The 14,517-nt window shown below is 45.3% G+C and overlaps 1 protein-coding gene across 6 annotated transcripts in view; it reads left to right on the top strand.

Annotated features, from left to right (window-relative positions):
* ALS2CL (ALS2 C-terminal like) overlaps nucleotides 1–14,517 on the top strand; it is a 52,997-nt gene that overhangs the window by 4,811 nt on the left and 33,669 nt on the right. The window contains exon 1 of one of the 6 annotated variants that reach the window (XM_026842433.1): nucleotides 3,033–3,231. The exons of 2 other annotated variants lie outside the window; for them this stretch is intronic. Coding sequence is in view for 1 of the 4 variants with exons in the window: in XM_026842431.1 (XP_026698232.1) it covers nucleotides 8,688–8,693 (6 nt within the window). In the remaining 3 variants the exon portion in view is untranslated. Of the gene's footprint in view, nucleotides 1–3,032; nucleotides 3,232–4,227; nucleotides 4,304–8,622; nucleotides 8,694–9,820; nucleotides 9,827–14,517 lie in introns of those variants that run through there. 3 more of the 6 variants (XM_026842432.1, XM_026842431.1, XM_026842434.1) reach the window with 3 other exon arrangements.

The following is a 14,517-nucleotide window of genomic DNA, read 5'->3' as shown; positions in this document are numbered from 1 at the left end:
GTAACATGGGATAGTATTGTCTTGGTGATAGAAAGATGTGCTGGGCCACAGAGCTGACTCAGCATTACTGGCCCTGGAACTCAAGTATTTGCCTGAGACCTAGTTTCAGCAGAGAAAATTGGACTATGAATAGGCTTTGGGTTAAACAAACAAACAAACAAACAAAACAAAAAAAACACCCCACAACCCAGAACTCAGAAGAAAAACTCCTTGATGGAAAAGGAAACCTGTTTCAGGGAAGCCATATTTAGAGGAAATCATGAGGATTGTGAGACGCTTGACTATGAGGGTGGTGAGACACTGGAACAGGTTGCACAGAGAAGTTGTAGACGCTTCATCGTTGGAAGTGTTCAAAGTCAGGTTAGATGGGGCCTTTGAGCAACCTGATCTAGGAAAAGATCTCCCTGCCCATGGCAAGGGGGTTGGACTAGAAGATTTTTAAAGACCCCTCCCAACCCAAACCATTCTATGATTCTATGAAAGGAGACATTTTCTCACAAAGTATGAGCTGGGGTGAGATTCAATGGAAGTTTCTGTTCTCATGGCTAAAAACCCTAAGCAGGAGGAGTAAGGTGAACTCCTTTTCTTAGAGGTTTTTTGATCAAACTTTGGTATTTCTAGAGGTATATGCTTTTAGTTGCCATAGGTGGTTGAATGCCAATTTGCTGTGTTATCTATTTAGGGGAAGACATCTTGGAGACTATATTTGTTGCCACTGCACAGCAACTGTCTCTCTCCGATCCCTTGGGTAGATGTTTCTATTGATGGCGTTAAGCTTAGCTTTAAACCATGATCACCAGAGTGACAAATGCAAGCACAGGAAACAAGAGTTAAAAGAGCTCAAGCAGGAGAGCAAAATATAAAGCCTGAATCATCTGATATTGCTGTCTGTAGACAAATGCTAGTAGTAGTCCCTAAGCTTACGGTTAGAAATGGTATCACATGCTCTATGTTTAAGATCTGTCGCTGCAAATAGCCAGCAGTAATTTTATTAATAACGATCTCGTCAGATAAATGGAGAAAGACAAGGAGCTGACAGGGAAGATTTCTAAAGACTTCCCCAGAAATTCACTGTGTTTATTTCATAAAAACTCTTAGTAGAAGCAGCTTAGTTCTGACAAAATTTCAGGCATAGACTCCTTTTTATTTTTTTTCCCCAAATAATAGCTGCATCTCTCAATGTGTCCCTGATTGTTTTTACAATTAAAAGTCTCTCAGGCCTACTTTCCCTTATTTACTTCAAGGTTTGAAACCAACAAGTTCCCAAGACCAAACCAGGACTTTTTGTCTTGGGGTTGATTAGGAGTAAAACTTACCTATTTGCAAAATAGGTCTTTGGGTATGATTTTTTTCCCCCTTTCCACCCAGATCAAAGCAGGATGGGGAAGCAATTGCAGTATTATTACAAGATGAGAAGCATGTCTCATGCACAGCTGTAGATGATCTTGAAATATCTGTGTCCTCATCACTGTCCTGTCTACTGCAGAAATGTTCTGGACAGCTGAGCACTATTGACACTTACTTACCCTTTATCACTTTACCTGAAGAAATACTGTCTATACAATATAGGTGATGGATCATGCTGTGTCTTGCCCTCCATATCCAACCCAGACCTAATCTGGTCTTAAAGGCTGGGTATAAAGATGCCCACAGTGTGTTGAAGGATGAGTCAGAGTGGTCCTAGCTCCAGGATGGCTTGGTGGTTGCTCAAGTAGCAGCGAATCACTGTCATTTTTCACTCAGTGTTTTAATGCACAACAACAACAAGAATTCATGCTGCAACCTGCAGCAATCTGGCAGCAGCTGCACAATCATCTGAGCTGTCCGTGAAATGGGAACAGGTTAGACGATGGTGGGAAATATCTTGGTCTGAAAGCTGGAGGTCTTATCTCTGTTGAGGACAGCATGTAGTGGGGCAGGAATGTGAAGCTGTTCAGAGAAAGGTAAAGAAAAATCCTGGCTGTCTGGTTTGCTGTCAGAGGTATCCAAAGGAGAAAGGGTGATTAGGGCTGGGGAGAAGTGGGAGAAGAGGAAAAGCTGCAAATGGGTAGGAGCATACTGAGAACTGGGTTGCAGAGATCAGGACTTGTCTTGTCCACATCCAGGAGATGTTTCAGAGCTGAGATGCAGAGGCACAAACATCAGGACCTGGGGCTTTTGCTTATTGCTCCTTGGGGTTAAGGCTGAGAAACAGCCTGGAGATCTCAGACCAAACGTGACTTTTGTGCAAATTCTGAGCATTTTAGGAAACTTAGCTGAGTGACTGGAAACAGAGTTCTGCTGAGGAAACACAAGCAAAAGTAGAAGAGGTGTCCCAAACCAAACAGTTACACCTTTCTGTGTCAGCACAGTCTCAACACAGCTTTAACAGACTGGAGTTAAAAAGAGTAACAGGAAAAACATGAATCCAAAGCACGCACAACAAGCCACCTAACCAAAGCTGTACAGAAACAAACCACAATGCTGAGCCTGAGGCCCAGACCCAAATGTTCTCAGTGGTCTGAACATGAAGGCTGTAGATGTAAGGTGGGCTCTCCAGTGCCCATCTCCCCCAGCATGGAGCAGAGCTCCCAGGCCTCTCTGGCAATGGCACAGGGGAGCTGGAGAGCCCCAAACCTTTGTGCTCAGTAGGGAAATGCTCAGCACCAGGATCTCCAAAACTCTGCCAGGGAGCAACCTCCACCTGTCTAGGGACCTGGAGGCTGGAAAATCCTCCTGAGCTCAAGAATCTATGCAAAGACTTTGAAAGGACTTGAGGTGCTTGTCTGCCACCTAGTCACTTGTGGGTGAACGCTCCTCAGGATACGGAAAAATCTGATTTCATTCCAAATTTTGGACTGGAAGAAAAAAAGTCACTAATTGTGCCAAAGTCCTGGTCACCAGCTCTTTAACTTGACAGCTTGCAGAGCAGGTAAGAGGCCGGCAGTGAGCTCATCCTTTCCATTCCTCATCTGCATCCTTCCTTGATATTGTTCCCCGCTGTGTACGAGGACTGCTGCTCTGAGGGTTGCTACTCTGCCTGCCTGCGTGGTGTAAACCATTGTGTTGAGGCAGACAGTGAGTTATGGGCACATCCCTCTTGGAGAAGACCCCAGAAGTTCAGGGAAGTGGGAAGGAAGTCGACGCAATGGAAGAACCTCGCCGAACAAAAGGCCATTGAAGCATTTTCTTGTCTCCCCGTTACACCCTGAGAATCCTCGCTGTAGAAACCGACTGATCCCTCAGCCTGCAGTAAGTTCCAGTAGTTTGTAAAAGTCCTTGAAGTCGTGTAGCTGGGGAGGAGGGAAGCTGCTGAGTCGTAACATGTCGGAGCGCCTGGGAAAGAATGGGGCTTTATTAGTGCTCTTCAGCACGCTCTGAAGCAGAAGGGGAGGGCACGGGGCTTTTGTCAGGCAGTGTAACTGCTTTTTCTGATGTGGAGAGCAAAGTGCATGGTGGTGGCTGCTGGTTTGACAAAATGCCTGTGGGAATTTTCTGTAATTTGGGATCAACTAGAAAAAGCTTTTGTGCTTGTAGGAGGTGGCTGAGGTTGAGTAGATGGGCTGGGGAGGACTCTGGGTCCTCCTGATAGATGGATTTGGGAGGTTTGGATTTTTTTTCAGGTTTTGGGTTTGTTTGTTTTGTTGTTGGTTTTTTTTGTGTGTTTTTTTGTTTGTTTTTTGTTTTTGTTTTTTTTTTTCAGAAGGAGGGGAAATAGTTACTGCTGGCTGAGGGGTAGCAGAGGACAGACTTTGCATGCATGGTGTGCTGGCTGTCACACGCTCTCAGCGGCAGGCTCTGAATAGCAGGAAACGTCCTGTTTCCCAGGGTTTTCATCTGTGAGCTACAGCCAGTGCAGTAGTCGCGTGAGGGGAGAAACTGGCAGCACAGGAGACTCGTTTGGCAAACTGCTATGGGAATGTACTGTAGGTGAAAAGAGACTAGAACTGAGGAATGGCACTGCACGAGGGGAAACACATCCCGTCCTTTTATCTTTCATTTTCCTGTATTTTAAGTTTCCCTAAACACGAGCTGCAGGAGCGTAGATCGCAAAATGCCCTTTTAAAAAAGGCAGGTAACAAATAATTGCTTTAGAAACCCTATTTGCACACATTTCGTAACTGTTTCTCTGGGCTCTGTGGGTGTCTAAGCTAATGAACAGGCCCAGATCTGTGTTTCAGCAAACGAGGTGGCTAGACGTGGGAGGGAGAGGTGGGAGGGGAGAGCAGCGGCTCTGACAGAGTATTTCAGGACTCAGAAGCTCAGAGGAGCTGCTGCTGTAGCATTTACCACGGGGGAATTTTCATTGGCTGCTTTATGCAAGGTACGTTGCTCTACGAGCTGGTTGTTTTTGGGTTTCGTGACCAGTGTTCATTGGTTGGTTTGTTTTTTCCCATTGTTCCCGAGTCTCAGTTTTATCTTTAGCCACGTATTTTAGGGGGGGATATAAGATCAGCTTTAGGAGGCTGAAGGGACAGTTAAAGGTGATGTGCCATGAGTAAAAGTCCTGAGGCAGAGCAGTGTTTTCTACAGGTAGAAATGTGACTGGTGCAAGTCACCAAAGGTGTGGAGTGCGTTTTCCTGGAGTGTAAAATGCGCTTGCACGCACTCCTGTGCTCCATCTAGACAACACACTGGCCTTGCTGTCATTAAGGTATTTAATTCCCAGAACGGTCTAGACTTGTGGCATTAAATCCTCTGCTTGCTCCCACCTTGTGTTTTCCGGAAAGGGATGCTGGAGAAGCATGTGCACGCGCAGTCCCTCTCCTGCGGGCAGCTGCCTGATGTTGTGTGTGTTGGGGCTTGCTCCTGTTTGGAGGAAGGGATTTCCCACCCATGCCGGGCAGCCTCACCTGGCAATACGAACCTGATGAAGTAAGGCTGGAAGCTGTGCATTCACTCTGGGGTTGCAACAGCTCGTCTGGCATAGTAAAGAAAGCAATACCCAACTAATTAGTTGGGGCAGGAGAGGCAGATAAGCTCGGCTGGGTTTCTGCAGGGGAGGGAAGTGGTCAAAAACTTTCAGGTGTCTTAGGTGTTAACTGAAAAGTCTGGGTCAAAGGCCTAATTATAGGGGAACAGTAACACACTTAAGGCTTAAAAAAATTTAACAAACAACTGTGTGTTCAGAGCCAGAAGAGGAGGAGCTGCACACAGGAGGGACTGTTTTTTAAGCTTTAGCATAGTTTAATTTGGACTTGGACCAAAGCTGTGTCGCTTTGTCTGTGGAAATTTCCTATGGCCTGGAAGCTTCCTCGACTTTGCAGCTGCTCCCTGAACTTGGTAATTTCATTGCTACTGCAATGACTTCAATGTCCAATGAGCTGCAAGATAAGATTTTTGAGGATCTGCAAGGAAACCAAGCAGAATCAAGACCCTGACTTCAATTTAGTAATGCATTTTGGAGGCAAACAATGTCAGTGTGTTGTGGTTTCAGCTGAGAGGACAACTGAGCACCACACAGCCATTCACTCCCCTCTTTCCCTCCCAGTGCTGAGAAGGGGAAAATAAGCAAAAGTGCTGCTCATTCCACCCTTATCCCTAGGGATAAGGGAAGCAAAAAAGGGAAGGAAGCAAAAGACCCAGAAACTTGAGATATAAGGACAGGAAGGGTTGGGGGGTAGGGTCAGTCCTGCACTTCTTCCACCTCAGGGGAAAGGGGAACTTCTGACATTCCTACCTTGTTCCAGTGCGGTCCCCCTTTCACAGGAGACAGTCCTCCACAAGCCAACTCTGACATGAGTCACTCCCACAGGCATGTGGATCACCCCCCCTGTGTTGCAATCCTCTCAGTGCTGAAATACGACGGCGGGGCTGCCTTCCCGTGGGGTCCTGGTCTTCTTCGGGCACAGTCACCTGGTGTGGCATGGGGCCTGCCATGGGACACACTTGGCATCTGCTCCAACGGTGACCTCCATGGGTGGCAGGGAGAGGTGGCCCTGCTGTCTCACCATGGGATACAGGAGAATCTCTGCTCCCACACTCCTTCCCTTCTTCTTCTCCTTTCTTCCCGCAGTGTTTGCATAGATGTTCTCCTCACATCTTCTCACAACTCCAACTACTCTTCTCAGGTTCCCCTTCTTAAATATGTTCTCACAGAGGCACAGCTAATTGGCCTAACCTTGGTGCAAAGGCAGGTCTGACTTGGAGCTGGGGGAGCTTCGAGAAGCTTCTAGCAGGGGCCACCGCTGCAGCCACCTCCCCTGCTACCAAAAAGCCCCCACCACTCACTCAAACAAGAACAACCCGCAAGTTCAAGAGGGGTAAGATAAATTCAGGGACAACAGGTCCATGGGCAGATAGTAGGAATAAGGTTGCACCTTTTGAGATCCCTAATGAAAAATGTTGTTGGGGCAATACAAGAGGAATGAACTTCAGAAAGTGGCCAAGCTTATGTTTGTTCTCTAAATAACAGGTCTTATTCTTGCTGTCAGTCTAGCTAGACTGCTGGAGTGACCTGGTCAGGTATTGTTTACATTCCTGTTGAATTGGAAAGGCCTCATGCAAAGTACCTTGGGCTCAATGAACAGGAATTTTCTTGTGGAACAGTTTTGTCACAGCTTTGACCAGCTCTTCAGGTCATCAAAAGACCTGGGTTTTGGCACTCAAAACATCTCTGTGAACTGTAGCGTCTCAGAATGATTATCAGAGGTTAGGAAGCACTGGTGACTCTTTGCAGGTCTTTCCTGCCTTCGGTAGCTTCTAATTTGCCCTCCAAGAGCACCTGAAGGGTTTTATGAAGCACTAGAAGCTTCCTACTACACTCAGTCTTCGGTAAAGGCCTTAGGCACTAGAGGAGAGGTGAAGAAAAATTTGGCAGTTCAGGACTATTAATGTTCCTGGACATGAGAGAGTTTAAGGAACCCAAACAGAAAGCAGAGAAAGACTGGGTACAGGGATTAAACTAATCCAAGCACGTCTTTTTAATCCTTTCTTGTTCTTTCATGCAGACTTCAGCCCTGCCCTATTTCTGGCGGGTGTTGGCGATGCTGTGAAGTGCCTAGGCTATGCATGGGTCACTTGGAAGGGAAGATCTGGGATGGTTTTTTAAGTGGCATTTTGTAGTGACACATCATTAGCTTTTGGATAATGCCTCTAGCATAAGCAAACATCTGTGAAATGGGGGCAGAGTCATGCAGTGGTGTCAAAAGGCAGAGGATGGATCCAGACCCTCACTCGTGAATATCTGGAGGAACCAGCCATCTCAAAAGTTGCTCTTGTTACAGCTTTATGAGGATTTTCTGTCTTTTAGCACAAAGGAAGTGAAATCCCCTTTAGTCCTACACAAGTTCTGGATGGCTCAGGGGGATGACATTACTGTACGCTGAGCTCCATCTCATCTGTGAAGCAGTTCTGCTACCAGCTCTTCCATTGTCCCTGGGGACACTCCTCTGATATTGTCTGTGCTTCTGGGTTGGTTTCCAGGCTGTAATTCAGACTGATGCTCAGGGTCTGACTCAAAACTGCTTTGATGTAGATTGTAACACATATTCTAAACCCCAGATGTGTAGTGCTCTGTCAATCTTCTTGCTTTTTTGAGGCCACACAGAAGTCCCATTTGCTTTGGAAAAGAGACTAGACATATTGGGAGTATGAGGCCAAGGGAGAGGAGTTCCTGCTCCCAAAGCTGCTTCCAGAGCTGTGACACAAAAATTGTCCCTGGCTGTTATCTTCGGTCATTCCCATATTTCCACTCCAGTGTAGAATGATTGAGCTCTCTCTTCTCATTATCTCTTTTCCTTTGCTGCCTCCAGACAACCTGTAGTTGCTTCTGGTTTGGCTTGGAGTTTCATCCAGCAGCATCATGTCTTTCTGTGTTGCATATGAGTTGTTGGGTCACAATAGTTATGCTTCTGCATGCATAAACTGCTTGTAGGTGATAACGATAATGATAATGGGAGCTACAAGGCCACGGGGGTTTAAACCACTAAGTAAACATCATCTCACCTGTGGGCCTTATCATACTTGCCTTGCTATTTGCAAAGGCTGAATGATGTCTTTAACTGTGGTGAGAGTGATCCTCTCTAGCCTTAGCTGTCAACAAGTAAAGGGTCTTATTTGAGCTGTTTAATTCTGTAGCTAGTGAAGAGAGATCAGGTATGCCCAAAGGTTCGCTCATCTCACTAAGATTGGATTAAATTGAGCTTCTGATGTGCCTCTTTTTGGTTACAGAGGATGTCTGGGGTGGGTAGTTCAGCCTTCAGACACCCAGAAAGGTCAGATGGATTTTTGTCCTTTTGAAGCCAGCTAAAGGTTTATGGTTGTTTTTATGGGTCTCAGGAGTGAACTTCTAAAGAAGGGACATAAGCTTCCAATTAGGGTTTGGAGAAGAAAGAAAAAAGCTGGGTCAGATAATGGTTGTGTAAAGTTTTTGTGTTGCCTGTTTCTGGAAAAAAAAAAACCAAACCAACCCAAAACCAAAACCAACCAACCACATTCCCCTCCCCCACACATAGCTTCCTGTTTTTCCTGTGTTTCTGTGTTGAAGACAAAGACAAAAGTCTGGGAGAGGAAAAAAAAACCTTCTCCTTGGGGCTGAAAAATCCATTATGTGACTTCAGTGCTTTCTGAAGAGAGTACTGAATGCCTGCTTGACCCTTTGTAACCTCCTGGCCGCACTCTGCTCTCCTAAATTTGCTGAGATTTTAATGTGGTTGATATTTTGACAACATTTCATTGTCTCTTCTTTCAGTGCTTGTGGTCCTGACATGCAGGTGAGCAACAAACAATTTACGATTGATGCATGAAATCGGCAGTATCAAACTCTGCTATCTCACCTCTCATAATGCAGAAAAACATGTCTGGAAAAGAACACCACAAAACCTGGAAAGGGTTGTAGCAGTATTCCCTCTGCTTCTTGCCTCCTCAGGGAATTCCTGAGCTGGAGTTGATGCCCTTTTTTTTTTTTTTTTAATGAACTTTTAACCGAGTTTTCCTCCATGAACTCGTCCAGCTGCTTTTGAATGCGTATACAGTATTCGCATGGCAACACAACAGACTTGTGGTAGTGAGTTCCGTGGCTTAAGTAGATGTGATGAGGTCAAATGTCCTGCTGTTCATCCTGAGCTGGCCCCACTGCTTGAGGGTAGAGGTGGTTGCCCTGTGCTCCAAATGTTTGCTGTGTGGCCTCATCTGTGCATGAACCTGGGCTGACCGAAAACCTGAGGGTCTTGTGTTCACGATGGGAGTCTTGATGGGTCTCTTAATTTTCTTGTGTGTTTTTTTTTTTTTTTAAAACTATGCCTACCAAGAAAATGTTGAATCTGCCTAGTTCCTTCACATGGCTGGCACTGGCACACTCCCTGCACCCCATGCTAAAGCCTAATCCAAGCTACCTCTGTTTTTCTCTTCCTCCTTTTTATGTTGCTAAGAGCTGTTTTAGGATTGGGCATTTTATTGTCTTTCTGCCTTGTTTATTCCCAATTACCTCTTAAATTGCACATTGTGGGTTTTTGTCTGCTTATGAAGTGGCTGCTGTAAGTTGAACACTAATTCATCCTGAGTCGTGACTATCTGAGGTCTGGCAAGAGCAGAGTCTGAATGGGAGAATTTGCTCCAGCGTGTTGGTGTTGGTTAAACAAAGTCTGGAATTGTTTTTCCACATGACAGAATGGTCTTTGTCCCAGCCTGAATGCAGATTCAGCTGGAACGTGACACGTGACAGGGGATGTCAGTTGGAAACACAATTAGGAGGCGTGAGGATCCTGGAGAAAAGCAGCAAAGGTTGGGACAGAAAGAGGAGCAACATCTCGGTGTTGGACACCACAGTCTGCCCCTGTGGCCTAAGGAGCTCCTGAGTTTATGGACTCTGAGCTGGCATTCCTACTTGAATGAGGTTTATGTGCTGGTACATTAAACTATGCTGCAGAATTTAAAAAAAAAAAAAAAAAAAAGTTAAAAAGTTTGCCAGGTTAAAAAGTAATCTGGGAAAAGAAGGCTTGAGTCCACGGTCCAAGCTCAAACAAAATTTTCCTCTTCCCTCACACCCCTTAAGACCAGCTCTTAATGCTAACCTGTCCCTCCAACCTCCAAAAAAAACCCTCCAAAAAAACCCCTCCAAAGCACCCACTATTTTTGATCATATTAATCATGATTATACAGATGTTGATCTGACCAAGGAGGGGGGGAAACAGATAGTTAGGTCCGTGTTCATTGTGGTTTAAGGTCCCAAGATTTGTCTGTTGTGCCACACGCTGTGAAGTAATGTGATGTAAAGTGCTGGCCGGTCTTAACTCCGTCTAACAATACACTTTTAATAAGTTTATCTGCTGATTTCTGAGGGAGAAACTCCCTGCTGGCACATTTTGTGCAGCGCTGCGTATTCTGTATAATGTGCATCCTTTACAGCTTATACACTGCTTGGGGAAAGACAGTGCTCGTGCGAAGAGTGAGCGAGTGCTTAACAGCAAGGGAGGAATTCTGGGCATCTAGAAGACAGCCTGGCAAGAAGAAAGTTTTACATTTCAAATGTTTTAGGCTGTAACCTCCTGCAAAGTGGAGAGGCATTTACCAGTCCGAGTGTAAGTGCTCATGCTCTATATTGCATCCTTAGATGGTTTTAGATACTTTACTTAGAAGCAACACCATTAGTGTCATGAGAGAAAGCGACCTGGGAGAGTGAAAAACAGTATCTGAGGAAGAGTTTCAGGTTTACCCTGACAGAGAAAGATCTTTAGCACCTCTTGGCTTTGGTTTGGAACGCTTTCAGTTACTTCTGAACTAGAGCTTGAATTAAAGCAGCTTTATCCCTGCCTCTGCAAAGGTGATGCACTCACTTGACACAGGCTGTAGTGGGCAGGTACCTCCTCAGCTGCATGGCATCAATAACTTGAGTGTCTCTCAGAGGGCAGGGAAGGGAATACTTAGCCTATTTGAGGACTGCATGTGACAAAAGTGGTGGACTGGCCTCGTTTCTATAGCAGTGGGTGGTAGATTATGAACCTCAAGGATGGGTGAGATTGGAAGGGCTGCAACGGCACAATGCATTTTAGGATGGCTGATGCAGGGAAAGAGAAGAGTTTAAGGAGGGGAGGGTCTACAGCAAACATGGTGGGACTTACATCCCACCTGGTTTAGTATGAAAATGTCCTAAGCACTCCCTAAATCTGCCATAATTCATGACAGGCTTCTCCCATTTGAGAAGTGGTTTTTGTTGACGGATAATCTTAACTTCAGCACAGAGGGGGATTCACAAGAGGAAGATGGAAAATGAATAGTCCTTCTGTGTATGTCCAGTTTGTTCCTTGACACACAGGAGCTGATAAGGTTCTTTGACTAGATGTCTGTTTCCGTAAGAAACTTTGTGTCACATCTGAAATCTATGGGGCTTTCCAAACATTTTCCTGGTGGAACAGCCGCCTCAAGAGTTACACGCTCCAGAGCAGAAAGGAGTTCTACGCAAAGCTGACAACGAGGCTGTTGTGGATTAAAATGATTATGAATTAGCAGTAATTCAAGATGTATTAACCGCGTGAGGTAGATCAAAAGGTCGAGCTTCAGTAGCACTTAATGATTAATCAATTTAAAGATTAACAAGGTGATTTGGTAGAGTGTTATGATTAAAACAGTGACTTAATTACAGATTCAAGCGTGACAAGATTCACACTAACTTACTACCTTAGGTACCCTAAATTAAAGTGTGTGTGTATCTATATATATATATGTATAAACACAAAGCATACACACAGAGCACAGAAATACTTGGATATCCTGTGAAATATGTAGACATCCACACTCGGGAAGGCAAATATTCAATCACACAGGTAGAGAGGTGGATGAAAGAATCTACAGTTAAAATTTTCCTCTCCTTGAGTTTAGAGCAAATACTCACAATGCTTTGGTATTCCTCAACAGGCAGTAATTGAGCCTCAAGAAGTATGACTTCACCCTGCCCTTTTGTCAGCTTTGTGGGCAAATGATCTTCAAACCTTGAGGAGTCTGTGCCTGAGAGGTGTCCCACCTCAGGGGAGATGCTTGTCACAGCTCAGTGCAATCCAGGAAAGTTCAAAGGGTCTCACTTAGGGTCGCTATTTATAGGGTCTGAGATAACTGACTTTCATCAGGTGCTTTTCCATTTCAGCCCAGCTTGGATGCCAAAATACTCAGGTACTTCCAGCCAGTTGCACAGGCCCAGAACTTTTCAGATCTTGAAGTCCTGGTGTCACCCCCTTTGGGCCGTGATCTAGGTATGGATGTACTGGGTGCAAGGTGCGTTAAGAGGGTGCCTTAATGCTGTGATCCACCACCATTCCCAACTCACCTTGGGTTGTGGCCTGGGTTGGGGGATGGAAATTGCACCAAGCGCTGAGTGGCCTAAAAGAAGGTTGTACCACCACAGAGGCTCAGCGTTCTGCAAAACTGTCTCTTTACTTGGTTTCCTATCTGTTCCACCCACCCTTCCAGCAGTTTCCTGAAACAGGGTATAACAAGCTGCTGTGGCTCCTCAGGACATGTATTTTCTTGATGAAATGCGCAGCTTTGGACAAACCCTTTTGAGGATGAAAGTTCCTTCAGATGACCCAGGCTCCTCCCATGTCTTGGATGCTCAGCAACCCTTTAGGTTGGTATAAGCTGTTGCATGACCCAGTTTCCTGCCCCTCATTGTCATGCTCAGTGGACAGGCCAAGAATGTGATGAGCCACAGAAGTCTGGTGACTTCTAGAGAAGTTGTTTCTCAAGGTCTTTTTCCTGTTTTTACATGAATACTATTATGTGTCGCTTCTCAAATTACAGACCCATGCTGTACAGCTTTCTTGCGCCTTCATTTAAGGAGAACAGATGTGTTTCATACTTTAGAAAACGTTATCCTAGGGAGATCTCATTCCTTATGGGAGCCCGAAGCAGACTGGTGGCTGTTTTGTTTTGCCAGTGGAAGTCTCTTTCCTCAAAGGGCGTAGAATTTCTGATTTTTGAACACAGAACCAGAATGCTGTCATGCTTTTTGCAGCTAGCAGATGCTTCCTTGGAGGTGCACCTCCCTCAATTCTGTCCATTGGGAGTGCATCATCTTCAAAGGTCTTGACTCCCTAGCAGCAGAGCCGTGAGTGAAGAGCAGACTAAAACCTTGTGAAGAGAATTCAGAGTGGCTCTGCTCAAGATTGCCTTGCCCTTCAGGGAGCAAACACAGAATTACAAAACCACTGAATCACGTGAAAGTTGTATCCAAGCTGGGGCAAGACTACATGCGACAGCCCCAGGTTTCTGCTCAGCGCTCCCATCACCCAACGGCACTGCGGTTTGCATTCAGTTTTCATACGTGTGAATGTACAACATGACCTCCGTGTGTCCTGGGTCGGTTCTGATTGTTTCCTTTGCCTTTTGTGGCTGAGCCAGTGTTGGTTTTGTTCACTGGGTGACAAATTTCAAATCGTCTTTGCCTGACTGGGCTAGAATAAGTGTGCAAATGCTGTTCTCACAGAACTAACAGAGAAAGCCTGGAAATGGTGACTGAAACTCACTCTGACCTTACTGGGTGATGTGATGTGATGTGGCAACTTGGGGTTTTTGTGGTGCTGGAAGGGTTGTTTTGAAAGCTGACTGATGCTGCTCCCCCATTCAGCAAATGACCCCTGACTGTCATGTTCAGGTAGGAAGTAGCCCACAAATTTTCCCAGGAAGGGTGAGAACATGACTGCAGAAAAGAAAAGAAAAGAAAAGAAAAGAAAAGAAAAGAAAAGAAAAGAAAAGAAAAGAAAAGAAAAGAAAAGAAAAGAAGAGAAGAGAAAAGAAAAGAAAAGAAAAGAAAAGAAAAGAAAAGAGGAAAAGAAAAGAAAAAGAAAAACCACCACCAAACCCAAAACAAAACGCTGTTAAATCTGTATCAGGTTATAATGGAAAAGACTATCCAAATATTTCAGGGTTTTTTGTAGTTGGCTTGGGTGTCTGTACAGTGTTGCTACTGCAGGGGTTTTGCTGCACCATGGAAATGCTTTGGGGTCATCCCTATAAGGCCTGAGCTCAGGTCTTCGTAGACCCTCCATGAACCAGGACTGCAGATGTGCAGGAGACATAGCATGGGAGCAGATGACAGTTGGAAGGAGTTGTGTTGCATCCAGATCATGCCCAGGTCCACCTTGGACATACGTAGTTCTTCTTCCAAGTGACCGTAACAGAAGTAACACTTAGGCTGAGGCAGTGATGTTCCTGTGGTGTTGCACGTGTGCTTGTGAGCCCTGAGGAGGCTCCTCAGCCTCCTGCCCCTGCTTACAGACTATCATGGTCCTGTGGAGCAAAGCTTTGGGTATCTGTACCCTTGGTTTGAGACATTCAGTTTACATTAAGCCATGTATGTAATGAATGGGTGGGGTCTCTGCTTGTTTTGATAAGAGTTTGGGGAAGACTTTCTGAGTTTGGCATCTAGCACCCATTCTTTTTGTTTTGGACAGGATAAAACATTTTCTTCAGAACTGAATAAGGACCAGTTGGAGACACTCTCTCGTGTCAGAGACATCTGAAATGATGGAATCATCTTCCCTTCTTCCCCCAAACCAGAAAAATGGGCTTAAAAATAAATAAATAACCACACCCCCCCCCCCCCCC

The sequence above is a fragment of the Athene cunicularia genome (genome assembly GCF_003259725.1).
Source record: "Athene cunicularia isolate RWA chromosome 2 unlocalized genomic scaffold, athCun1 chr2_part1, whole genome shotgun sequence".
Taxonomy (NCBI): Eukaryota; Metazoa; Chordata; class Aves; order Strigiformes; family Strigidae; genus Athene; species Athene cunicularia.
This window is presented reverse-complemented; position numbering and strand designations above follow the sequence as displayed.